This window comes from Tiliqua scincoides, chromosome 5 (genome assembly GCF_035046505.1).
Source record: "Tiliqua scincoides isolate rTilSci1 chromosome 5, rTilSci1.hap2, whole genome shotgun sequence".
Taxonomy (NCBI): domain Eukaryota; kingdom Metazoa; phylum Chordata; class Lepidosauria; order Squamata; family Scincidae; genus Tiliqua; species Tiliqua scincoides.
Genome location: NC_089825.1, coordinates 57,697,849 through 57,724,312, shown reverse-complemented (window position 1 = coordinate 57,724,312; position 26,464 = coordinate 57,697,849). Strand labels below are relative to the sequence as shown.

At 44.0% G+C, this 26,464-nt stretch overlaps 1 protein-coding gene across 1 annotated transcript in view; it reads left to right on the top strand.

Annotated features, from left to right (window-relative positions):
* Positions 1 to 14,828: 14,828 nt before the first annotated feature.
* The window catches only part of LOC136651242 (putative tyrosine carboxypeptidase MATCAP2), a 158,795-nt gene continuing 147,159 nt past the window's right edge, over positions 14,829 to 26,464 (top strand). Inside the window, exons 1-2 of the mRNA XM_066627464.1 lie at positions 14,829 to 14,867; positions 18,217 to 18,334. Coding sequence (XP_066483561.1) covers positions 18,217 to 18,334 — 118 coding nt within the window. The 5' untranslated portion in view covers positions 14,829 to 14,867. The remainder of the gene's footprint in view (positions 14,868 to 18,216; positions 18,335 to 26,464) is intronic.

The window sequence follows — 26,464 nt, the reverse complement described above, 5'->3', positions numbered from 1 at the left end:
GGCCTCATTCTAGCTCAGCTGTCCTCTTCGTGACCCACCAAAAGTCAGCTCATGACCCACCGTTGGGTTGCAACCCACAGTTTGAGAACCACTGGATTGCATCAATGTAATTCACCAGGAGAACTTTGAAAACACATCTTCAGATGTATAAGGGAGAAGCCATAGCTCTGAGTACACGTTTTGCATGCAGAATATCCCAGGTTCCGTTCTCAGCAACTCCAAGTCTGACATCCTGGAGAGCCACTGGCAGTGAGTGGCAACAGTAGCAAGTGAAATGAATCAGCAGTCCGACTTGGTGTTAGGCAGCTGCTGAGGTAACGCTCAAAAGCACTATAAATGCCTAGTATTGCTATATATCTGAAATCTGTGGCTATCATGGAAGTGGTAATAAGATACAAGATAAAGTGTGTCCCGTGCTGCAGGTTGTGACTGAGGAAGGGTCTGAGGTCTGCACCAGGGAAGGCTGAAGTCTGCATCTGTACAAAAGGAGAGATAATTGGAAAACTCTGGCACTGCAAAGCAGCCTCCTGGACAAGGCCATCCTGACAATATATTCCATAGGCAAGTGGCCTTTAGAATAATGGGCCTCTGGAACAGGAGACCTCAAGGATGCAGCTCTAAATACTTCCTGGTGGAGAACCTGCCTTGAGTTTTTGAAAAGTGATTTGTGCCTTGTGTTTCAGAATATGCTCTTCATACATTTCAGAATCTGCTTCTGAAAAGGCATATGGTGTTGCAGTGAATCAGATTTAATCTTGCCATATGAGCACTATTTTTAGCTTACTGATGGGGTGAGGTGTTTGGGCACAGCTGTAATTTTGTTTCGGAAGGCTCCAGGGGTCAGAAACAGAGCTGCTTAAATCTTTCCCCAGGCTGGAGCCAGTTGCTTAGATGAAAAGAGAACCGTTCTAGCCAAAGCATGAAGGAAATTTCAGCTTCCAATTTTCATACAGCTCATACATTGTCTCCGTTGGAAGCGATTGGCATGCCACACACAGCGTGATCAAACAGATGTGGAAGAACAGAATGAATGGGAATGAATGATTCATGAAATGATCCTGGATATTAAGTGAGTACAATATCAGGAAATTGAAAGTTTTGCACGACACGTCACCTGCCTACTGAGAGGGGGACCTGAAGGGTACTCTGTTCTAATATCTCACCTGATGAGCAATCAGATTGTGTCATGTGTGATGTTACACCAGGCACAATGAGGCATTTGCCAGCATTATACAGATATAAAATTGGTGCATGCTGCAGCTTTTTGTAAGTGGCTCCACTCCTCCAGGGAAGAACAGAATCTTAAGGACAAAAAAACTGTCCTAGTTTATCCCTCTGTAATGGATTTTTCTGGAGCATAATCTTGAACAATTCTGGATAGGCTAAATGCACTCCCACCCCTTGCCCCAGTAAGAGGGAAGGCATTCTAGAAATGAATCCAGTAGCCCTTTGTCACAGTTGGCTGAGTCATGAGCAGCCAGGTCCAGACATCATCCTGGAGTCTGCAACAGGACGGCAGTCAGGACCCAAAGTATGGCAAGTATGTGCTCAGCAGGGTGCAAGTAATCCCAATCCCTGCCTCCCAAAACCCAGGGCTCAAACTTGGCCAGCCTCCTCATCCACATGGGAGGTATTCCAGTTGGACATTGGTGGCCAAGAGAGGGGTAGGCAGAGCTTAAGTTTACCACTTTGACTGCACCTTCCTTGCTCTCCATTCTGCATGCACATGAGCTGCATGTTGTTGATGATCCCCATACACCCTCCATCCGTTGCTATCTGAGCCTGGCTGGTCACCATTTGAGGCTGGGTAGGAATTTTTTTTTCTTTGCAAAGCACACAAGGACAATGTTCTGCCTGCACTATGACCCTCCCCTATAGAAGCTGCACAAATAATTCTCTGCTTAGGATCCCAGGTTCATGCCAACAGAGAACATGTCCATTGCCCAAATGCGCTCCTGAAGCTCAGACAGCTTGTACATTCTCTGCACAAAAATACCTGATGGGGGAGTGGTGCTAGATCCCTTGTTGCATTAAAACCAGGAGTGTGTTGAGATAATATGCCAGCCACTTCCACCTTTTCTCTTGCCTAGTTCAGGATAATTGATTTGATCAATTGATTGAGCTGAAACCATAAACACTGTTATTAGGGAATAAGCCCCGTCAAACACAGAGGGATGCAGTTCTCAGTAAACGTGCATGGAATTGCACTGCCAAAGACTCGCTTGTGAATCAATCCTTGATCTGTATTTAGCATGCAGGTGTGGAAGTAAAAGCCACTTCTCTCTGTAAAACATACATGTTGCATGTAAATGGGTTTGGGATCAGAGCACCAGTCACTAGGTGGGCAGGGGACCCTCCAATGAATGACGCAATCATTGGAAAGGAAACAATTCCTGAGAGCCCAGCAAATACCTGCCAAGCTTGGGACTTCTTTTTCACAGCTGACCTGCCTTGTCTCCCTCTGTTGAGACTGGTCCAGGCCCCTGGGTGCTGCTTTTGAGCAAGTCTCCCTCCTGCCTCTGTTCACACTTGGCTGGCTTTTCTCTGAAGTGTTTTTCCTGCCTGAGGCAATTAAGTCCCGGTCTGCGTCACTGTCTGATTCTACCTAAGCAGACAAGTGGAGCTCTCAGAAAGGAAAAGCTGGAAGGTGAGCAAGCAGGATTCCGAGTTGACCTACTTTGAACAGACCTGGTAAAGACTGCAAAGGAAGCGCAGGCAAACTCCTAATGGGCCCCTCCTGTCTGGTTTGGGTGAGTCGTTTGGTGTAGGCTGCCTCCAGCAGTAGAAATTAATCCTCAGAATTATTTGACATATGGCCACATTATATTTCTGAGGCAGAGAGAAATGTTCACTCTCTGGCCTGCAGCCATGGAAGGAATGAGGTGGAAAAATGTGGGACAGGAGTGGGAAATAATTTGCGTAGCACAACGGAAGAGGTCAGTGACTCACAAGCTCTAGATATTACTTCCCAACGTATGCAGGAAGAATACTGGATGGATGGAGAGGGAATCCCTATAAGCTACTCAGATGAGCTTCACCATGAGGTGTGTTACTCAAGGGTAGATATTCAAATTTAGTCCTAGGGGGTCTATGTTTGGCCAGCATGAAATGCCTATTTTCAGGCATGAGAGATAGGCATGGGAGAGGCTCTAACTTGTTGGAATGGCACACAGCATGCATGCAGAATATCTCAAGTTTGGTCCCTCAGGTTAATCAGGTAGCAGGTGATGGGAGAGATTTCTTCTGGAGAGTTCTTGCCACAAGTCAGTACTGGGCCAAGCAGACCAATGGCATAACTCCATATCACAGCACAATCTTATACATGTTTGCTAAGAAGAAAGTCCCATTGTGGTCAATGGAGTTTACCCCCAGGAAAGTGTGTGCAGGATTTCAGCCTAACCCCCACTGCCACTGGCAGAACACACATTTTGAGTGTAGGAGGTTGCCTACAAAACGCCACTTCCACCCGTAAGCACAGTAAGACTGCCAGCTCAAATTGCAGGTAGCTGGATGCACTGACCGGCAGAGAAGGCTCCATCCACTAGCTTGAGGTGGTGGGGGTGGGGTGGGGAGGGAAGTGGAATGGGGGAGGAAGGGATGGGGTCATGTTGCTTGATAGGACGGGGTCATGCTAAATCATGTCACAGGGTCAAGCTAAATCATGTTTTTAATTGTGTTCTTTTTAATTATTGTTGTCCCTTCAGGGACATTATTGTTAGGTCCCTTCAGGGAGAACGGCAGGGTATGAATGAAGTAAATAAATAAATAAATCTCTATGGCCACTATGGGCCTCCACCACCCTGCCAAGTCTGAAAGTCATATCGAATGGGTCGTTTGCTTATTGAGAACATTTTCTCAATTACTTGCTTACCTATAGAAAGAAGAATTGCTTGTTTATAGAAAGTTGACTTTTAAAAACTGGTATTTTCAGCCGACTTAATGTATCTTTCTCTTTACATAATTTTTCTCCTTCAGCTTCTATGAGTAAATGGATATCCCATTTGTTCCCTTAAGTGGGAACAAGATGAAGGAAGAGACCAATTTCCCCTCCCTCCCAAATGAAAACACTTAATGGCTGAAAATTAGGAAGAAAAATAAATGGTAAATTTATGTCAATACCTTATTTTGAAAGCCAGTTAAGCCTACACACTGTTAGAAGATGAACTGGTGAAAGCAGAAGTCTTTTACATGAACATTAATCGTATCATGGGTTTGAACATGTGAGGTGTTGAGTTATACAGCACAAGGAATACACCCTTTTGAGTGTGCCAACAATAACAACTTGGAAAATGACTCCTTATGCAAAGGTGTCTGACATACAGGAGTCAGAAAACCTACAGGTACGTGATGCTCTACCTGACAGGCCGTCACCGGCAAACTCCACTGGCCTTGCAGCAGGGCCACATTGCTAAACCCAACCAGCTTCATGACTTGGCTTGTGACCCCTGCGAAATTGCCACCTGAAATTGGCTTGTGATCCACCCTTTGAGAAATGCTTTACTGCATCAGGTTGCTTGGTACAGTTTTAATTGATGGAACTGGGTTTTGTTTTTGAGGTTATTTTCTTTCTAGTATGTAACTATGAGAAGAATGAAAAAAATATTTAAAAGAGCCATTTTCTCTAAAAATGAGTGGAAGATTTTGCTTTTTAAATAATAAGGAATCTCAGATTTCCATTAGTCTCTTTAAGAAAAAAAAGTATCCCTGTTGAGGTTTTGGTAAAATGCAGATGAATTTAAATTAAATTGATTACTCAACTAATCAGCTACAATTTTTTAACGGGTTGACAGTGCTAATTACAAAACACCAAGGGATTTTGCACCATTGGTAGAGATGGAGATAAAGTCTCTGACATGTTGATGGGCTGAGCTGCTTTAATGACTCAGAGTTAATGACTTGCTGATGCTAGTTCTGAGTTTTGGGCTGAATAGCTCCTGTGCTATTTTGGCCACCTTGTCACAGGCCTGTTCTTTGCTGTGCTGGACAGTTCTCCAGTCTGAACCATTCGGCAGCAGTTGTACATTCTTAAAGTTGAACGAAGGATGCTAGTGTGTGTTCCGGCTTGACTCCCTCACAGTATACGAGGTCAAGTTCTCACCCACCTCCTGGGGATCAGAAAAATGCAATGGACTCTTCAAGGTGATCTTGGAATACATACATTTAGGAAACAGTGAGACTGCGAGGCATTATGGAACTATTTTTGCTTTTAAATTTACCTGCAATTCCTTCCTTGGGTTTTTGCTAAGATTCACACCAGCCTGGTTCAATGCCTGTCATTCTTCAAGCCTACTTGTTCAATTTTTTTTCCTTCTTTACATTAACTCACCTGGTTGTTTTAACAAACTCATTTTTATGTTTTAACTGTTCACCTGCCTGTTGCTGATTGAACTCTGCCAGAACTTTGCCCCAGTTCCCTGGGGCTCTGTACCGCTGGATGAATAAACCAAAGACTGGGCAACCTGCAATCAATTCTGTTCCTTAGCTGGAAGAAAAGCATTTTGGAGTTCTGGGCCTCATAAATATCTTGAGGGCAGACGGATTATGGTGGAGTGTTTCTGGAACACGAATCCCTTCAAACACTGAAGCCAAAAATAAAGCTGAATTCAGTAAACAAGAGATGATGGATTTTGCATAAGAGTTACAGTTTTCTTTAATCCTCAGGAACTTTGTATTTATTTTCTTCAGTCATCAGCAGTAACAGCTATGCCTGGGATTAAAGGAACACACTGATATCTGTGCATGAATAATGCATTTTGTGTCACAGTGGAAAGCTAAAGAACAGTTTTCTGACTTATTATGATGTATCTGAACATTTACAGCACGTTTGCACCTTGCAAACACAAGGAAAAAGACTCTCATTATTTAAACTCAAGCTTCCTAGGCCTCTCATTCTTCTACGTGTTTTCAACAGTCTTTGCAGAACCAATTTTATGTCAGATTATGACTAGACAGAGAACGTAATCCTGACATAACTTAAAATTTGGTTTTTTACTATACAGTATTGCTTTTGATAGATTATACTGTTATGAACTTGGAATGTGATCTTAGAAACATCCTGGGCATGAAGATTTGGCCCAAGGTAATGCCCAGCCAGGTGTGCCTGGAATTTGATGAAGTGAACTGTGAATGGCGTAGGATATATCCTTAATGGAAAAGCTCGTTGGAAGATGAAGGACCATCTGATTGGGGGGAAACAATCAAAGGTGGCAGATCTTTCCTGCTAGAGGAAAAAGCAAGAGTGTAAGTAAGAACAAGAAGCCTTTTTCCAGCAGCTTTTGAATGAGTCAGAGACAGAGGATGGTATGGATGCCAAGAGGGATTGTTGTTGCTAAGAGTTGGAGCATCTTTGGCTGCGATCCAGAGTTGCTTTCTGGGGAATGGATATATTCTGTTGCTTACAAGTAGCAGTCAGCTATCTACCTCCAGCCAATGCTCAGCCTGTATTCTTCATATATAAAGCAGTTATTACAGATACTCTATGACTCCAGTGGTCTCTCCTTCAAAGGAAGCCACAAACCTGATAGCACAGCATTCCTGAAACTTCTCACCACCACTTGTGGAAGTAGTAGGGTAAGAGTGTGAAACAAAAGAAGATTAGTTCTAAAGGATCAGAAACCTGGGCGTCCTATATGAACCTGCCAGAGAATTAAGGTCACCATCAGAGATGCTGCTCTGTGTCCCATCTCCACCTGATATTTGGTGGGCTCAAGAGATAGAACCTTTCTGTAGTGGGGCCTTAAATTTGACAGACATTCTCAGGGCAGATCAACTTGATTGCACCATTGCTTTCCTTTTTCAGGGCAGCTGAGACCCATTAGCTTCAATGGGTACAGTGGTTTTGTGTATTGTTTCATTTCTATTTGTGTATTGTTTCATTTATATAGAATTTGGTCTGTTGATACGTGTTTGTGATTTTATGTGTTTTTTAATAGGATGGATGTGTTACAGGTAAAGTGTTGTACTGCAGTGTTGCACAATATAAGTTGCTTTGACTATCTTGCACAGAAATGTAGGATAAAACTGCATTGGAATAAATAAAGGTACTAGGCTCTTGGGCTTAGGGCATATTCACACAGTCCAAGTTTAGGGGGTTGTATGCATAATACTGATGGAGGATTTTCCTATTTTATATGGGCTGCATGATTAAGAGGCACTTCTCAAGTGGTGCTTGTCTTACATTTAGCAAGGGGGGAGTAACTGTCCCTTTTCACCCTAGCACTGTGTCTTTTCTAGTGGCTGTTTGCTGGTGGTGTTCTGCATTTTTTTAGATTGTGAGCCCTATTGATACAGGGACACACTTAGCTATTTGATTTTTTTCTGTAAAGCGCTTTGTGAACTTTTTTGTTGAAAAGTGGTATATAAATATTCATAATAATAATAATTTATCATCTAGAGCAGGGAGTTTGAGGACTGCAGTAAGTCATTGTGGGGGAGCAGGGAAGGCAGTGGGGGTGGGGGGAAGGCAGCAACGCGATCCCCAGGATCACTTCGCTAAGGGGGGGCGCAGGGACTGGCATGCACTTACCAGTCCCTACAGGCTTCTGCTGAGTCCTAAAGGCTTGTGCCTGGGGCATTTGCCCCACTGAATATAATGGGAGGTCTGCCACTGGCATTGCCTTTACCTCAGTGCTGGAAAGCTGGTTAGGATTCTCTCTCTCTCTTGCTCTCGCTCTCAAAAGGGAAAGAGGGGGGACCTGGGAAACTATAGGCCGGTCAGCCTAACATCTATACCGGGTAAGATGGTGGAATGCCTCATCAAAGATAGGATCTCAAAACACATAGACGAACAGGCCTTGCTGAGGGAGAATCAGCATGGCTTCTGTAAGGGTAAGTCTTGCCTCATGAACCTTATAGAATTCTTTGAAAAGGTCAACAGGCGTGTGGATGCGGGAGAACCCGTGGACATTATATATCTGGACTTTCAGAAGCGTTTGACACGGTCCCTCACCAAAGGCTACTGAAAAAACTCCACAGTCAGAGAATTAGAGGACAGGTCCTCTCGTGGATTGAGAACTGGTTGAAGGCCAGGAAACAGAGTGGGTGTCAATGGGCAATTTTCACAGTGGAGAGAAGTGAAAAGCAGTGTGCCCCAAGGATCTGTCCTGGGACTGGTGCTTTTCTACCTTTTCATAAATGACCTGGAGACAGGGTTGAGCAGTGAGGTGGCTAAGTTTGCAGACGACACCAAACTTTTCAGAGTGGTGAAGACCAGAAGTGATTGTGAGGAGCTCCAGAAGGATCTCTCCAGACTGGCAGAATGAGCAGCAAAATGGCAGATGCGCTTCAATGTCAGTAACTGTAAGGTCATGCACATTGGGGCAAAAAAATCAAAACTTCACATATAGGCTAATGGGTTCTGAGCTGTCTGTGACAGATCAGGAGAGAGATCTTGGGGTGGTGGTGGACAGGTCGATGAAAGTGTCGATTCAATGTGCGGCGGAAATAAAGAAGGCCAATTCTATGCTTGGGATCATTAGAAAAGGTATTGAGAACAAAATGGCTAATATTATAATGCTGTTGTACAAATCGATGGTAAGGTCACACCTGGAGTATGGTGTCCAGTTCCGGTCGCTGCATCTCAAAAAAGACATAGTGGAAATGGAAAAGGTGCAAAAGAGAGCGACTAAGATGATTACAGGGCTGGGGCACCTTCCTTATGAGGAAAGGCTACGGCGTTTGGGCTTCTTCAGACTAGAAAAGAGACGCCTGAGGGGGGACATGATTGAGACGTACAAAATTATGCAGGGGATGGACAGAGTGGATAGAGAGATGCTCTTTACACTCTCACACAACACCAGAACCAGGGGATATCCACTAAAATTGAGTGTTGGGAGGGTTAGGACAGACAAAAGAAAATATTTCTTTACTCAGCGTGTGGTTGGTCTGTGGAACTCCTTGCCACAGGATGTGGTGATGGCATCTGGCCTGGACGCCTTTAAAAGGGGATTGGACAAGTTTCTGGAGGAAAAATCCATTACGGGTTACAAGCCATGATGTGCATGTACAACCTCCTGATTTTAGAAATGGGCTATGTCAGAATGCCAGATGCAAGGGAGGGTGCCAGAATGAGGTCTCTTGTTATCTGGTGTGCTCCCTGGGGCATTTGGTGGGTCGCTGTGAGATAAAGGAAGCTGGACTAGATGGGCCTATGGCCTGATCCAGTGGGGCTGTTCTTATGCTCTCTCTCTCTCTCTCTCTCTCTCTCTCTCTCTCAGGACTTGAGGCTCTTACATTCTTGACATCCATGAAGAAGCTGATTGGTGTCTGCATGGAAGCTACCTAGGAGCTCTGTACAAGCTGCTCAAAGCTTCCTAGAAAATCAACACAGAGGAGGAAAGTGCATCCAATACATCCATAAACTTTGCTTTGGCCTTGGTGGTCCATATTTGGATTTGTCAGTCTGCACACCCAGTGGGAACCTCTGTAGCTGTACCACTTCTGCAGGTATTCCCACTGAGCAGAAGCGCCTACTTCCACCACCACCACCCCTGCACCAATCCTTGCAAGGTCACAGCATGGAATATCAGTATGCTAAGAAATGGACCATAACTCTGGGCCTCTTGATGTTTGTTTTTAATTATTATTATAAAGAGACATGCACTTTCTAAATGCTGCTATTTACATATTACATTTATATCCCACTTTTTATAGGTGAACATCTTGTTATACATACAACCTCACTTATTGCAGGAAAGCAAGATTATTTCTTTAAAGTTTCTCCAGTGAAGGAAGCTGAAAATTACTCCTTTGCACTTTGCATCTACAGTTGCCAACTGATCCGAAACAAAACAAAACAAAAACCCCAAACAACTGACCCGATGCAGGAATCCCACCCGAGTACACAAATCGCTCACATGAAATAGCTCAGTGAGAGCGAACTCAATTTTCTCTCATTTACCCTGCAAAAGTCAATGCAGTGAAATCGATAGAAGATGGTGTAAACAAGGAGGGGGATTGGGGAGAGCATTCATCTTGGCCGCTTTCTCACTTTAATGCAAAAAGTTTCCACAAAGTCTCTGGTTTTACAGTTCCTGCTGGAATCATTAAATAATGCCTCCCGATACTTTTGCTTTTGTGCTCTGAAAGATAGCCTGCTGGTTGACTGCCTCGCATTCTCATTATTGACCTTCTCGAGGTCCCTTTCAGCCGATTTAACTAACGGATTCAATGTATAAATAGTTTTTCCGACCAAAAGTACATCTTGTTATAAAACCTGCTTTAAAAAAAAAACCCATGTACCTCTCAATCTGGATACATTTAGAAATATTGGCTAGCAGTGAATGCTTGCATCTTATTACACACATTTTGGTAGTTACCCATGGCAAAACGTTGATGTGAATGTGCGTGTGGGCACACGCGGTGGAGACAAAGACAGAAGCTTTTGCATCAGCCAAGGAAATTGTTCTCATGTCTTTCTGATTCAGAGTCAGTGATGTCCATGACTCGAATCACACACACACACACAAATTTTTTTGTGACTCGAGTCAAGTGCCCTTCCCTGCTGGTTAACTCCATATTACAGACGTAAGGAGGAGGAGAAGGCTGCTGAGGTGAGATGTGAGTAGGGGCTTCCTTGGGCATAGTTGGTTGTCCTGTTCACACATTATGCTGTTTAGAGTGCCTCTACTCTGGGTACACAGTTCCTCCTGATGGACTGGTTCATTTCACAGATGAATAATCTTGTACTTGTATTGAGTGGAACTTGTGAATGACTGTACCAGGTATAGGCTAACAAAGATTGTACCCAAGTATAGCCTAGCGTGTGAACAGTCCCAACTCTCTCCTGGGTGGTCAGGAATCATGCATGTGAGTTTTGAAAAGTAACATGGGAATGAATGGCATTAGAGAAGAGGCAAGCAGTCCCCAATAAATGAAACACAGGAGGGAAGCTTCCTTTCTTTAGTGAGTGAATCTGTAAGCTGCCCTTCCATTTAACAAGGCTCTCAGGATGGGGGAGGTGCACTCAGAACAAGAGATCCAGGAAAATGGAAAATGAAACAAGAGGGGCGGAAAGCCCAATAAAATTGCAATAAAATCACAGAAGCCGCAGCAAAAACATGACAATCCAGCATGGCTCAAAAGCTCTGCTTTTGCCATAATTCCTCCAAGATTAAGATCTACCATTTTCAAGGATTTCAAGAGGACATGGGGTACCATCTGATGTATGCTTAAAAGGTTATTCAGAGAACTGAAGGAAATACAGGCACCCTAATGTGTTGCTTTGTGAAAAAGAAGCTTCAATGGAGAGGAAGATTTAAGAAAATAAAAGAAAGGGGGACTAAAAGGATCGCTAGACCAGGTACAGAAGTGTCATCTTGTGTTTAGAATATGAAGCTGAGTGTGATGCACAGAAGAGGCAACAGATTTTTCATGGTTGTCAGCACTCTTAAGAAAGAAAACAAACCTGGGAATGGTTTGAATAAACCCAACTCGAAAGTCTGACAGCAATATTATCTTTAAAAGTTCGTCACTGCTAAGAAAAGTACATGTGCGTGACTAAAGGATGAGAAGCGCACACAAGTCTGGGTCATCTGTGAGGCTGACCGATGGGGTCACCTCAGGTAGCAGCTTGGTGGGAAGTGCCCATCTTGGTTTGCCCACTCGCATCCACTGCTCCTTCTCCTCCTGCTGCTCCCTGGATTGGACGGTGGGAACAGAGCAAGGGAGTAAGCATGGAGGAGAGGAAGGTTAGAGCAACTCTACTGTAGCCTACCACTCTCTGTTCCTTCCACTCTGCCTGCCTCTTCCTTTTCCAGTCCAGGCGGTTGGGAGGAGCAGAGGCTGGCACATCACCAGGTAAGAGGAAAGCAGCATTTTGCCCACCACCACAGGCACCAGGAGGTCTGCCCAAAATGCACACAAATATTTGATGCTTCACTTTGAATTCCGGCCTCTCACAATTTCACTTAGGGGAAAATCAAGTGTCCATAAGGCTAAAGCAGTTATTGTTATTTGCCACATGTCTTTAGCAAGTAGTGATGCATTTGAAAACCATGATGTAACGAGTGGATTTCATTTCTGCTTCCACCTTCCATCCATTGTGGAATTCTCAACTGTGCAGGCAGTGACCAGAATTCAGGATTTCCATAGCTCCGTCCCTCAAGATCGCTGATCTATCATGTGCTTTCAGACCATGCTCTGGGACCCGATCACTTGCACTCTGCACAGCTGGCTTCCTTTCTCCTTCCTCATGTAGAAACTACTCCTCTCCACTTCAGGTCTTTAACCTCCAGGCCCCCATAACAACCATTCTGGTGAAAATAGGACCCCATGACAGTCACCACTAGATGAGGGCTGAGCTTTCATAAACTCTGCCGCTGTGACCTTCACTTGCTTCCAATCAGATGTTTTTCTTCCTTGAAGAGACCTTTGCAATATTCCATGTTTGACTCAGGGGGTGAGGGAACAAAACCCAAAATTACTTGGGAGAAGATGAGAGAGATGCACAGCTGGGGAGATGAGGATTGGATGTGCAGTGAAGAGGAGAGGAAGAGGAGGAGCCAAGGGAGCAATTTATTGATACTGAATTGGCATTTGGTGGGCCGCTGTGAGATACAGGAAGCTGGACTAGATGGGCCTATGGCCTGATCCAGTGGGGCTGTTCTTATGTTCTTATGTAAATGGTGCTTCCCCGCAATCCTAAGCAGTAAGAAGGTCCAGGGCAGCTCTGACTAGATTCTGGCTTCATTTGGAGGACAGATCACTGGAGCTTTCCTTGCAAAAGCTTTTGTTTTTGCAGCTGTGACTGGCTCTAAAGGCAAGGAGGAGGGGCCGCTCTACATCAACGGCCAGTGGGCTGAAGAAACCTAGCACCCCCCCCCCACCCGGAGTGCCAGTGCAGTGGAGACATATGATGTTTTTGTTATAGTTTGTTTCTTTCCAAAACTGAGCGCATTTTAAGTGTTCAGAGTGCTTCACACATATCTTGTCACTTAATAATCTTACAAGAAACCTGAAAAGTAGGCCAGTACTACTACCGTATTGCAGGTGGGAGGACGGCATTGCTGCCAAAATGAGATTTGAGCAGAAGCGAGTCTGTTCACATGTTGCTTTAACTCGAGGCTGGCCCAAGACCTCCTGAGGCAGCCTGCCAAATGCCCCCCTCCCTTGCCTGATGATGCGCTGGTCTCTGCTCCTCCCCTTTTCTCTTCCCACTTGCCAAAGTGAGTGAGAAGTAGCAGAAAGCAGCAGTTCCTTCCTCCCTCCAGTGGCAATGCGGATGGAAAATGAAGCTGTGTCAGGTGCCACAGCTGTCACCACCTCCTCACACTCTCTGTCCACTTGGCTGCAGTGGCGATCAGGGGCCTGGCATGCTCCACTCCTCCTGTTCAGTTTCCAAAAAGCCCTTTCCAACAATGAGGAAAGAGATGATGGAGCCAAAGGAGAAGTCAGGATTGGGTTCTTCCATCCTCACCTCTTCTTGCCCACCCAGCTGCAGCCAAGTGGGTAGAGAGTCTGAGGAGGGAACAGTGGCAGCAGCTCTGGCACCTTTTCCCCCTTTCTTCCTTCAGCACTGCTTGGGGGGAGGGAGGGTCAATGCTGTTCCAAAAGGAAGGAATGGGGGCTTCTCACTCCCTCTCCTCCCTCCTCTTATTTGAGGTAAGTTTTTTGAGTGGGGCAGGGTAGCTTGGCAGTGGGGGAAATGGCATTGGTCCTTCTGCTTGGGCCACACCTAGCAAGGAGAGTGGTAGGCTAGAGTAGCAGTTCCCAAACTTACCATGGTCGCTGCACCCTTCTTTCACAGTGGCTTTCCCAGCTCTCTTGGGTGCTGCTGTCTTGGATTGTGTGAAATCTTGTGCACTTCTTGTGAAATCTCACTTGATTCAAGTTGGTGGTGCCCAGGAGAGCGGGGAAGAATTGGCCATGAGGGATTATCCTGCAGTGCCCCTGTGAGTTTGCCTCAGTGCTCTCAGGTGCCACAGCGCTTAGTTTGGGAACCATTAGATGTTCTTCTTTTTGAATCCAGGGAGTGGGAAGAAAAATGGAAGAGGCAGGCAGCCCAGAATGAGAGTTGACATCTGGCTCACCCCCTCAAGCTCTGGATGATTTTGAGCTGACCCAAAGGCCTATGTGATTCTCCAGAGGTGCAAAGGACAATCAAAGTCTGCACTGGCTTCAGTGGATGGTAGGTGTTTCGCCTCTAAAGTACCCCTTGGTGAAATCTGAGTCCTCTGAAGGAGGAGGTAGCCATATTTGCTACCAGAGACAAAAGAAGGATGTGAAGGGAGCAGTGGCCTCTGTGGCCACAAAGCTTGCACACAGCTCCACTTTGGGGGATGTGCTGGAGCTCTGGCTTTCCCTGGTCATTGTGGCTCTCTGGGAAAATTAGTGGCTGGCCTGGTTTAGAAACATTTCTTGGAAAATGGGGAAGAACCATCCTGTTATGTTCTGTTTGTAGACTTTGGTATTGTTCTATTGCATTAAGCTGCCCTTATGCTTTAAAAAAGTTATGAGTTGCTTAGTGCCACAATCTATTGGGAAAAGTGTGGCCTCAATTTTTTTCTTTTTAATACCTAGGTCACACACAACAACTATTGCAGTGTACAGTACAGGACTGGATCATGGAGCTGTAACTCCGGATTGAATTAACCCTGCGTTCTTTCTGTTCGTTTTAGGTAACGTGACTGGACTTTATTTCTTCCTCAATAGAAGTCTCTGAGGAACTTTCCTAAGGAAGCTTTAGTGATATTATTCAGACAATGACTTTGCTATCTAGTTCCCACCCTCACAACCACCACGCTGTGTTTGCTGAAAGAGGAAGTCAAAAACCAAGGCTGAATTGGTTACTGTGAGTAGCTCGGCTCTCCAGGAGGTACTTCCTTTCCTGATGCTTCTGTGTTTAGGAGAGGCTGCTGCAGAAATTACCGGTAAGGCATGAAACATTTTCTTTAGCGGTTGACTGCCGTTACTGATTTGAGAACTGCTATTGGGTTGTTGTGTTGGTTTTTTTTTTAAAGCAGTACTTCTGAGAGCGGAAATTCATTATCTGCAGCTTTTCTTTGCACTGAGGCAGTGACTTTCTGCCAGTCGTCACAACTGTGAAAGTGATGGGGTCTTGCCTGAAAAACACTCATCTCTAGCTATCGTACGTGTCATTATATTGGCTTTGTATAGGAATCTGGCAGCTACTTGGGGCTGGTAATTGCATATAGCTTTAGACCCCGTGACTAGGGTAGTGCATGTAGCCATATCTAAATTAAGAGAAGGAAAAGGTCAGGTGAGTTGGGAGATTTGAAGCAATAAATCTTGTGAGAAGGAGCACAAGGGCCTGCTTATGAGAAGGAGCATGAGGGCCTGATCCTATTGGGCTCGATTGCTGGTGGCACTCTCGTACCGCTGGCTGCTGTAAAGCACTTTTGTGCTGGCGCTAGGGCCATAGCGCCAGTGTCGAGCCCAGCACCAGTCGGCACTAGGTCTTGACACGAGAAGACGTCGCCAGAGAGTGGCCAGCAGTCAGGTATCCCGCTGGCTGGCTCTGAGGAATTTTGGGGTAGGGGAGGGTGGATCTGGGTGGGGAGAGGGCAGGAGGAGAGGAGAATTAGGCTTAGGAGGAGGACTGAGGTGGCAGCAGTCTCTGCCTCCATATCCTCCCTCCTGACCCAGGCAGCCCACCATGAAACTCCTCAGTTCTGTACCTGCTCGAAAGCAGGAGACCCATTGGGACTGCAGCGCCATTACCCGGGGTAAGGGAGCAAATGCTCCCTCACCCTGAGGAGACTACAGCAGCTGCCTAGTGCCCATACGATACAGTGAGTACCATTTTGGCCCCATAGGATTGGACTGGCAATCTCCTAATGCTGTGCTTCTCCAAGGATGAAAAGTAGATCTCTAGGGAATGTACAAGTATAGGGCTTCCTTATGACGTCTTTCCAGTGTGACCATTGCTTATGGACTGGTGCATATTATATTTTACATCCACATGATACTTGTTTCAACATGGTGAACCATTTATGTTCATGGGTTCATTGTACTCATCAGGCTGTTTTTTTTTTCCATACACATCACCACAAATGACCAAAAAAAGTGAGTCTGGGTGAAGAAAATTGGCTGCTCCTATAGGTTGAACTTCTGCATGTCAATGGCTTGCCACCCCAGACAGCCTGTGTTTAGGATAATTTAAAGTGCCTGTAATCAAAGACTCTTGAGGAAACATAGCAGGCATGGAACAAGAGGCTAGATCCTTTTATGAATTGGCAGTTGGTTAAAAAAAACAAGAAGCAAAGAGCAAGAATAAATGGGCAGGTTTCACACTGGAGGAAAAGGAGAAGTGGGGTCCCTCAAAGTTCTTGTTGGGATAAGTACTTCTTAACTTGTTCATAAGTGATCTGGAGTTGGGGTAAACAGAGAGGTGGCCAAGTTTGCAGACACCAAACTATTCAGGATGGTAAAAACCAAAGCAGATTATCAAGATCTGCAAAAGGACCTCCCCAAACTGGTTGAAGGGACAACCAAATGAGAAGCATTTGGAGAAGCAAATATCAGTTGCAAAGGGGCAATGCATTTCTCTTCTGCTTGGGGCTTCTCAGAGGCAGCTGGTGGGTCACTGTGGGAAACAGGATGTTTGACGAGAATAGATGGAGCTTTGGCCTGTTCCAGCAAGGCTTCTTATGTATCTGCACTGAGCCAGAACATCAAGAACCAAGACAGAATCCTGCCTGATTATACAAGAGGCTGTGGGCTCCACCCCTTGTGCCAGCTGCTCACACTGGAGCTTGTCTCTTTAGCAGTTCTTCACTTCTTCCTCATAATCATTTCCCAGCAAGACCAGTTCCTCCCTTTTTCCTTTGAGCAACTCAACCTTCATTTGGCAATCCTCTCTGCTTTCCTCTGAGTTACTTTGCAGAGACTTAAAGTGCAATCCTAACCCCTTATGTCAGTGCTTTCCAGCACTGGCATAGCAGTGCCAAAGGGACATGTGCTGCATCCTGCAGTTGGGTGTCACCCACAGAGGCCTCCTCAAAGTAAGGGAACGTTTGTTCCCTTACCTCAAAGCTGCATTACCCTTAGTGAAAGCACTGACATAAGGGGTTAGGATTACACCCTTAGGTAGTTACAGTTTGGCCTTGGTGAGACTCCGAGAAAGCTTAACGTATTCCTGATCTAGAGTAAAATGAAAGGAATGTCTTCAAGACCCCCAGAAGAGGTCAGGTGGCTGCATCTCCAAGAGACAACAGGTGGACTCCCTGCCTCACAATCCTTTTATTCAGGAGGCAGATTTTTGCAGTCACTTCATGATGATATTCAACATAATCCCAGTCCAATAAAGGATTCAAAACATGGGCCAAGAAATGGTTAGCAGCAACCAGGGGCATAGCTGACAAGGAGGGGAGCTCTGGGTCTTCTCTACAGCAGGAGCGGTGATATCATCAGCAGGAGTGATCAGTGATGCATTTGAAACTTTTTCAGAAGGCCTGAGCTGAGAAGACACATTTGGTTCAACAGGAGACAAACTAAGAAATTTGCCAAGAGACATATTTTGATGCATCTTTATCAAGGGATGCCTGGGAAAGAGTATGTGGTTCATGTTACATTAAGGCTACAATCCTAGCTAAATGTATCTGGGAGTAAATCCAATTGAATTAATAGGACTTATCTTTGAGTAAACATGCATAGGCTAGCAGTCTAACAGTGCACTTCTATATGCGCTTACTCAGAAGTCAGTCCTATTACATTAAATGGGGCTTATGCGCTAAGTAAATTTTCCTAAGAACCAGTGGGAGATTATTGTTTCTGTAGTGCCATCAAAGGATGGAAATGTACCCTAGAAATGCAATGAATGTTGTCAACATTGGTTACAAATCTACTTCACACGACCACTTTCCTTCAGAGGTTAAAACAAGCCTGCTCAGCTCCTAACCCACCAAGCTCCAGGCATCAGCCATTTGTGGTGACTCACCAGGTGCCTAATAAAATCTCTGGATTGGCTGCCTGCCTGGAAACAGCAGTTGCCAAGTACTGTGTAAGCCACAATACATGGCTGGTGGGCTGTGTTTGGCAGAAGGGGTCACAAGTTTTGTCTCATGTGTAGAAAAGAGTAGGGTTTTGCTAGTTAGGTTCTCATAAAAAGAGATTATTCCACCATCACGTTGTACTCTTTCCTGTTGAGCAATGAGTATGAGTCTCTGAAAACTTCAGTTATGTCAGTGGCCATGTTCAATTGTTTCCCTCCCTCCTCGTGTGACATAAACTCTTCATTTCTTCACCATGGGCTGGAAGATGGCTCCTCCCTCAACCTTCCTGCTCCTCCTCATGCTTCTGCTGAATGGCGCATCCCCTGCTCCAAAAGACAGACTCAGGAAGCAGAATGACCAAATCCAAGGCATCTCCTGTGTGGGTAAGTGAGATGAATAATGAGGGGCTTTCGCTTGTTTGATATGTGAATACAGAGAGGGAATTGACGATAGAAGAGTCAGGACAGCAGTGGCTCAGGAGTTGGACTTAGACCTGAAAGATCTAGGTTCAAATCTACGCTCAGCTGTGAAGCTTCCTGAAGGACCTTGGGCCAGTCACTCTCTCTCAGCCTCAGCTACCTCACAGTCCTGTTGTGAGGACAAAAGGAGGGAAGGCACTATGTGCACCACCATGAACTCCTTGGAGGAAAGGTGGTATAAAATATGAAAAATAAATAAGAGACCACTGTTAACCCTTTTTTGCCTGACCCATAGGTGTACATATTTAGTCCCTATTGTGTATATGCAACATTGGGCAGAAACTTAATAGGCCCTCATAAAGGTCAACTTGTATAGGGCCACATGATGGATAATTTCCAGGCAGAGAATGTAGTTTGAATTGGGACTGCGAACAGGCCCCCACACTGGAGTAGGATAAGATGTTATGTGTTAGGACACTAGACTGTGTCCTTGTTGCACAACTGGGGTCTTGGAAATTCTATCTACAAAGCTTTTGTGGTTTCGACTGTTTGCAGTTTTGTCATTCGCCATGTCAGTTAGTGCTCACTTAGTTTATTGTCTTATTTTGTTGATTGCTAATCTACTATATGCTGCCCTTCTGTGCAGGAATTTGGGGCAGCATGCAGGGTTCAGCATTTTATTTAAAAACGATGACAGCTGAGGTGTCTTCTGCTCAGTCAGTACAGAGACTTCTATGGCCTGTAGAGCAGTGGTTCTCAAACATTTAGCACCAGAGCCCACTTTATAGACTTGAGAATTTTTCAGGGCCCACCAGAAGTGATGTCATTACCAGAAGTGTCATCATCAAGCAGGAAGATTTTTAACAATCCTAGGCTGCAGTCCTTCCCACACTTACCCAGGAGTAAGTCCCATTTCTTATCATTGTTAAAAGCATACACGCCTGTTAGAAGGACAGATGTGTAACATTTCCCCAAATGCAGTCACATACCATGGTAGCATCAAGTCTAATATATTAAAAATAAAATACTAAAATGAATGGGGACCCACCTGAAATGGGCTCGTGACCCACCTAGGGTCCTGACCCACAGTTTGAGAAACACTGCTGTAGAGGGTTGCCACTGCTGTTTGTTTTTAATTATGAATTTATGTGTTTGGGAATAAATTCACACAACAGAAACGGACGTTACGAAAACTGGCTGTTTGCTTGTTCCCTAAGTGGTGAGTTGTTGGGCTGCAGTGCTATCTGGGCTCCCTCTTTTTGGAGGAGAGCTCACTGGCAACATGATTTCTTCGTAATGTTTGCATCATTTACAAATAAACAGGTTTGAGCATTTGGGTGGAATTAGGTAGATACACCTGTCAGCAATCAGGCCAAGTGTGTTTTCCAAGCATACCTGCTGAAGTTACCTGCCATTCTTAGCTTCCCCTTCAGCAGCTTCCAGATCAAATCTAACTCTCTGTGCCTTAAGGATTCACCTTTCCTCTCAGGTGACTGTAGAGGGTTTTGTGTGCTACTGATGGAGGCTTCCTTTTAACATTTGGTTTAAAAGGATTAATAATTCTTTTTAGTCTCTTCCAGGCAGCCTAAGCATTGCTTCAGGGTCTGGCTCTAGTGTCATGTTCACTCATAACGTCAAACCCCAATCTCATAGCTTCATTATATCTTGCTCTTAACCAATTCCCCATTAAAATTTAACATTCCCAGGCCCAAATAAGCAATCAGATTAATTTACATTTTCTTTGCAAATTAAGAAATGCTAACTCGCGTATAAGTCACTATTTTATTTCCTTGTTTTACTTGTCCTGACAGGCTTTTTTGCCTGTAATGCAGATCTGCACAACATACAATCCCCCCCCCCAAACCACACAGTTCCCCGCCAGTCACATATTGTGATCTGCCAGGTGTTTGATATTCTCCACGATTTTGCAGTCCCAGAGAGGAAGGAAGAAAGAAAAATAAGTATTGAGCTCTTGTTGGACCACAGTTCATAGCTGATGGCACACATCTTGATTGGTGAAGCCAGGACCATCCCAGGGCCTCCTGATGCCTCTAAGGTGGTGTGCCAAATGCAGCCCCCTCCCCCACTACCAAGTGATGTACCAATCTCTCTTCCACACTTCCTTTTCCGCTATTTTCCCTGTCTAGGAAAATGGAAGGTTGATACCTGCATTTTCTTTCACCAACCCAGGGAGTGGGAGGAAAAGTGGGCAGATGGAGGTGGGTGCCCCCCCTCCAGACAAACTGCTGCTTGAGGTGACCATTTCAACTGGCTTCATGAATGGGCCAGCCCCAGAAGGGGCCCAGCTTGACAAGGTCTACTTTAAACCCTGCATGACAGGCAAAAAATGTTCTGCTGTTAAACTAGCATAGCAAAGGAATAAGGCAATGTCAGCCAAAAGACTGCTGAATGTGTCACTTTTTAAAAGGAAGTACTTAAAGAAGAAGTTCTCAAGATAAACTGTGTTTTGGGTAACAAACTCACCCAAAGTTATCACATCAGTGATAAAATATTTGCTCACAAGTTTCTGTTGTGACCTAGAGAAGAGAATGGTGCTTTGATCTGGTTATGCTGAACGGTCCTTATTCCATGCTTTTCTAGTGACTAATAGGACTCTAGCACAGGAGCTTTTTATTCAGTAAAAACAGTTTCTGCACTATGAAAGTATCTTTAACTCTCTGTGACCTTTCACAAGAGGAGCTTTTTGGTTTTGCACGAAGTAATTTCTCATCTATTTTCAGCGGAGAGTCTTGGCGGTAAAAGTGAAAGATCAAAGTGATCCACCCTCTTTTTGAAATAATGCAACTAGATTACACACATTTTTTTTAATGCGTGTACATGTTAGGAGCAATTACCTTCACGTTTGACATACAGGTAAAAGTAGAATAATCATCCTTTCGTAGGTCACTTTTGAATGTGTAGAAGTGTGTACTACCATGATAGCTCAAAATTCAATGAAACCTGGCATCCTTACAATTTGAATGAAAATGCTTGAGATACATAAGTTGTTTGTGACTCTAGCACAGGAGCTTTTTATTCAGTAAAAACAGTTTCTGCACTATGAAAGTATCTTTAACTCTCTGTGACCTTTCACAAGAGGAGCTTTTTGGTTTTGCACGAAGTAATTTCTCATCTATTTTCAGCGGAGAGTCTTGGCGGTAAAAGTGAAAGATCAAAGTGATCCACCCTCTTTTTGAAATAATGCAACTAGATTACACACATTTTTTTTAATGCGTGTACATGTTAGGAGCAATTACCTTCACGTTTGACATACAGGTAAAAGTAGAATAATCATCCTTTCGTAGGTCACTTTTGAATGTGTAGAAGTGTGTACTACCATGATAGCTCAAAATTCAATGAAACCTGGCATCCTTACAATTTGAATGAAAATGCTTGAGATACATAAGTTGTTTGTGTCGGTTTCAGGCAAAAGGTTATCACTCTTCTACCCAGGCTGCTTGCAAACCAAGGCACAAAAAACTCAGACCAAAAATTTAAAACTAAAGGCAGTTTACTCACAATCTGATGCAGACTTATACAAACATTTTACTCACATCAAGATTCTTGAAACTGGAAGACCAGGAGCCCTAAATAGCTGCCCCTGGATGCATGCAAATGTGATAAAAGCAATAGTTAAAAACAGATATTAAGATATACTCTTCTGTAATGGAACAGTCAGTAAACAAGAAGCTATATATATATACAAAGAGGAATGAGCAAAGGACACACCCTTTAGAGAGACCATTAAAGGGACCACATACAATTTCATTTTAAAGAGCTAGATCAGTGATTTTCAATCTTTTTCATCTCACAGCAAGGCACTAAAATGGTTAAGGCACACCATCAGCTTTTTGACAATCGACAAGGCATACTGGGCTGTCAATGGGGGCTCACATCCCCCAATGGTCCTATTGATAAATGACCCTCTCCCAAATTCTTGCGGCACACCTGGGCGGCACAGTGGTTGAAAATGGCTGAACTAGATACTCAGCTGATGAATGCTACTCAGTGTTGCTATTCCCCAACGGTTTGCAAACCTCATCAGGGATTTGGAGGCCATAAATTCCTCACTGTGAACAAATCCAGGTCTTCTTTCCTATGTTTCATACAGTTAAATGGGGAACAAGTCAAATGGAGTCTGAGGTACATTTGGCACCATGGTAACAAATAAGGTATTTGTCATTGTTTTTTAATTCACAATTTGCACTTTAAGAGGATTTGGCATGCTACAGTAATTGCTTCTCTGTGTTTAATTTCACTGTGGCCTGATCTCTTAGGAGAAAGTCAACAACAGGGCAGTGAGAAAAACCTCCGTTCCTCAGATTTAGGAGGATCACCCCCAGGGAGTGACATTAATCAGGGATAATCAATACAGATTAATAGTCTCTGAACAAAAGAGATCATGAGAGCAAGCCTTCACTTGCTGCATGGTAGCTAATTGCACAGAGAAATAAACACGACTAATCACCACTATGTGTGCAGATAATTTACCTGATTATAGATGCAATCATGGAACTAATTATTCATTAGAAACCCCCACCAAAGTCAATGGGGCTCTTTACAAGTAAGTGCATTCAGCATTACAGCCTCTGTATTCATTCCTGGTTGCTGCGCATGTAAATGAGGTATATACACCTGTTTCAGTAATGATAATCGAAAACAATATTGAAAAGCAAACAAAAGCAGGAGGTAGGGCTGCTTGTTGCAATTAGGACTTCCCCGTGCCACCATTGCTATTTTTAAGAAAAGAAACCTTCAGTTGGAAGCCAATGGGAAGTTTACTGCACTTAGAAAAAGCATGTGTGTGGAGAGTTCCTCTTCTCCAAAGGTGGCCCAACCCAGGTAATGCTGCCTGGCAAAATGAGGAATATGTAACTACTTATATTGCTGTGAGCTGGAATTTCCAGGAATGCTTTTAAGCCTAGCAGAAAACAACCTTTGATTACTTTTGATTACATAAAGAAGAGAAGCTTTGCATGAGGTACAAGACAATTGCCTCAGCTAGGGCATTTCCCTTCCCTCCACCACTTCACAGATGAAAACGAGCCCACATATTTTAACATCCCTATTCTCAGGCCAAAGATCATCATCTTCCCATCTCTGTTGCTGAAGCTCTGCTCTGCCCTGTCTTATGCCACGTCATACAGTTTGGGAATCAGTGGCCTAAGTCCTTCATGGCAATGCATGTTTGAAAGTCTCCCCATGTCAAACTAGGGGGAAAAAACAGCTAGATTCACCTTAATTTTTAGAAAATGAACTAACCTCAAAAACAGCACACATTCCCTTGGAGAGGACGAGGAGACATGGAAACCAAGGAAGCTCAGTTTGGGGACAGACTGAAACAAACACAGCCAGACAGTCTGGTGTAGAAAAACCTTCCCAAGAAGCCTTCCTTGCGATGTGTGTCATGAGCTGACCTTAGCTGTCAGCGAACAGCTGTCCCCCAGCCATGCAATCATCTGCCCTTTGCAAAGAAAGGTATTTGCCAGGCACAGAGCAAACTATTTGAGCAGCAGCCCTGGTTACTCTTCAGCTTGACTTCAGTTGACTGCTGTACTGTGATTGTGCAGTCCAGCACAGAGGCAAATTTTCCCTTCGCTAGACTGTGACCAATCTTCCTTCGCTTCTCGAAATATGCTCCACAGACCATCTCTTTCTCTTTAGGCAAACACCACCTGTTATTACAGTCTGATTTTTATGCATGTTTACATGGAATTGAGTCTCACTGGACTCAGTGAGGCTGGCTCCCAGGTGAAGGGTGTATATAGGATCACAGACTTAAAGACAGCAGAGTTCTCATGTGAAAAGTAATAATAGTCTTATTAAAAAATGTTTTAACCTATTAGCTTTTGTTAGTGAATAAGTTTGCTCAAGGTCATTCTTGTGGCAGGATTCTTTTATCTGTATTCCATGCCAAAGCCCATTTCTATTAAATGCAGAGTTAAGGCACAAGGTTTAGAATCCATGCCGAAAGCAAGGAACTGAATCATTAATTCCTGCAAGCAGCGTTCCATATGGTAACCTTAGCTCTGTCCTGTAACATAAGGTAGTGAAGCAAACAAATTGACTTGAGTCAGGCCCTTCTGCAGCTCCTTAATTGGACACCACAGCTGATCACAAATGGCTAAGGCGCAGGATTCCTTTTTCTCTCTATTGCACAGATTTGATCTGAATTAATTACCCATACCTTATCAGAATCTCAGTGTTTCTGAAGGTTGTTAGGCAGGTCTCCAGCTTTAATTATGTTAGTCCCTCAGTGCATTTCAACAGCATGTAAGCTCATTAAGTGATACACACTTTGCAAAATAAACCGGATGGCTTATCTATTTCATAGTGTTATATATTGCATAGTGGAAAAAAGATGCACTTCTATTGTAGCCAGCAAATATTATATAAACCATACTATTTCCAAGACTAACAAATACTTTGCTGAAGAGTCTGAACCAAGTCATATTGTTAAGGAAATCAGAATGCTAGGAAATATTTTTAACGCGTTGGCTGATATATTTGGCCTCCCTGTCAAAAGTGCAATTAATTTTATACTGAACCCCAGTCTTAGTTCTGAGCATTTAAACCAGCCCCACTCCAGAGTGACTTCACTGATTTTTGTGCAGCTTACACAGGTATCAGTCAGGTATATGTTATACGCTGTTATAAGTTGACTTAAAGGTTAGAGGAAATACCCAATGTTTTGCATGTCCTTTTTTCCCTTTTGAGTTTGCAGACCCAAGGCATGTGTCACCATATTAAAGTCTCCATATCCACACTGGCCATTAAGCATATAATTTGCAACCACAGATCCTGTTTTCTTGGGGTCATTGAGTTCTGCCATTTTATTCTGTGAAAAGCCATGGACCTTTCCAAGCAATTTTTATCTGAGTGTGCATCGTCACTATAACCCAGAGAGCTATGTATGCTTCACCCTATCAATTCTAATGGGTCTAGTGACCCAATCCTATGCACGTCTATGAAGTAAGTCCCATTGTGTTCAGTTGGGCTTACTCCCAGGTGAGTGTGCATAGGATTGCAGCCTAAGCCCATCAAAGTACCAACTATGTGCCTGCTTTGTGGCCAGTGTGTGCTGGTCCTTACTACTTTGTTGAAGGGGATCAAAGCATCTTTTGGGGGTGGGGGAGGTGGGAGAGTATCAAAGTATCATGGTTACAACGTGGCCATCAGGATGGTGTAATGGTTCAGGAGTTGGACTTAGCAGATGCAAATCCTTGCTCAGTCATGAAGTTTCCAGGGTGACCTGGATTTCCTGACAATTTCTCAGCCTCACCTACCTCACAGGGTTGTTGTGAGGACAAAAGGAGGGGAGGAACTATGTACACCACACTGAGCTCCTTGAAGGAAGGGTGGTATAAAAAATGTGAAAAATAAATAAAATGGGACAATGTGGGCAACCATCTTTCAAGCTCTTTCCAGCGAGATTCAATGACATTTGAGAACCAGAAGCTTGTCCGTGCAGATGCCCTTTACAGAGACCACTTATGCAGCTGGCATAGAATCTGCATAAGATGGGCACAGAATAAGAGTAAATTTTAATGAAAAAGAGAGAGATACAAAGTCAGGGTGGCAGGAACAGGTGGAGAGAATGACAGATCAGGAGAAGGGGCATTGGATGCAAAAGGAGGGAGAAACAGTAGAATTTGAGCAAGTCGTAGGTGCTCGAAATCAGAGTTAGTCATGTCAGCATCTCTGTAATTTTTTTTTTTTTACTTTTCTATAAACAGACTTTTTTACTTTTCTATAAACAGGAAATAAATTCTCAATTATTGTCTTTTGAAAACTTTCAGATTATACAGGCCATTTGTGCATTATCTTCAAAAGCTGCAAATCCTCTTAGGTAGCTTGTTATGTAATATGTTCTCGCTGCAAGGTTTTGCATCTCATTAAACAGTAAATAGTGTAGGAATGCATACTGAGCAGCGATGGGGAAATGCATGAATCTGGCAAGTCATAAAACAGAATCTGTTTTGCATGGAAGATCTGACTAGACAACTGAGAAAAAGAGTGATTGAAGAAGTGACAGAAACGGGTAGGAAGGAGGAGGGTGTAATGGGGACAACAGAGGGGAGAAAGTGAAGAAAC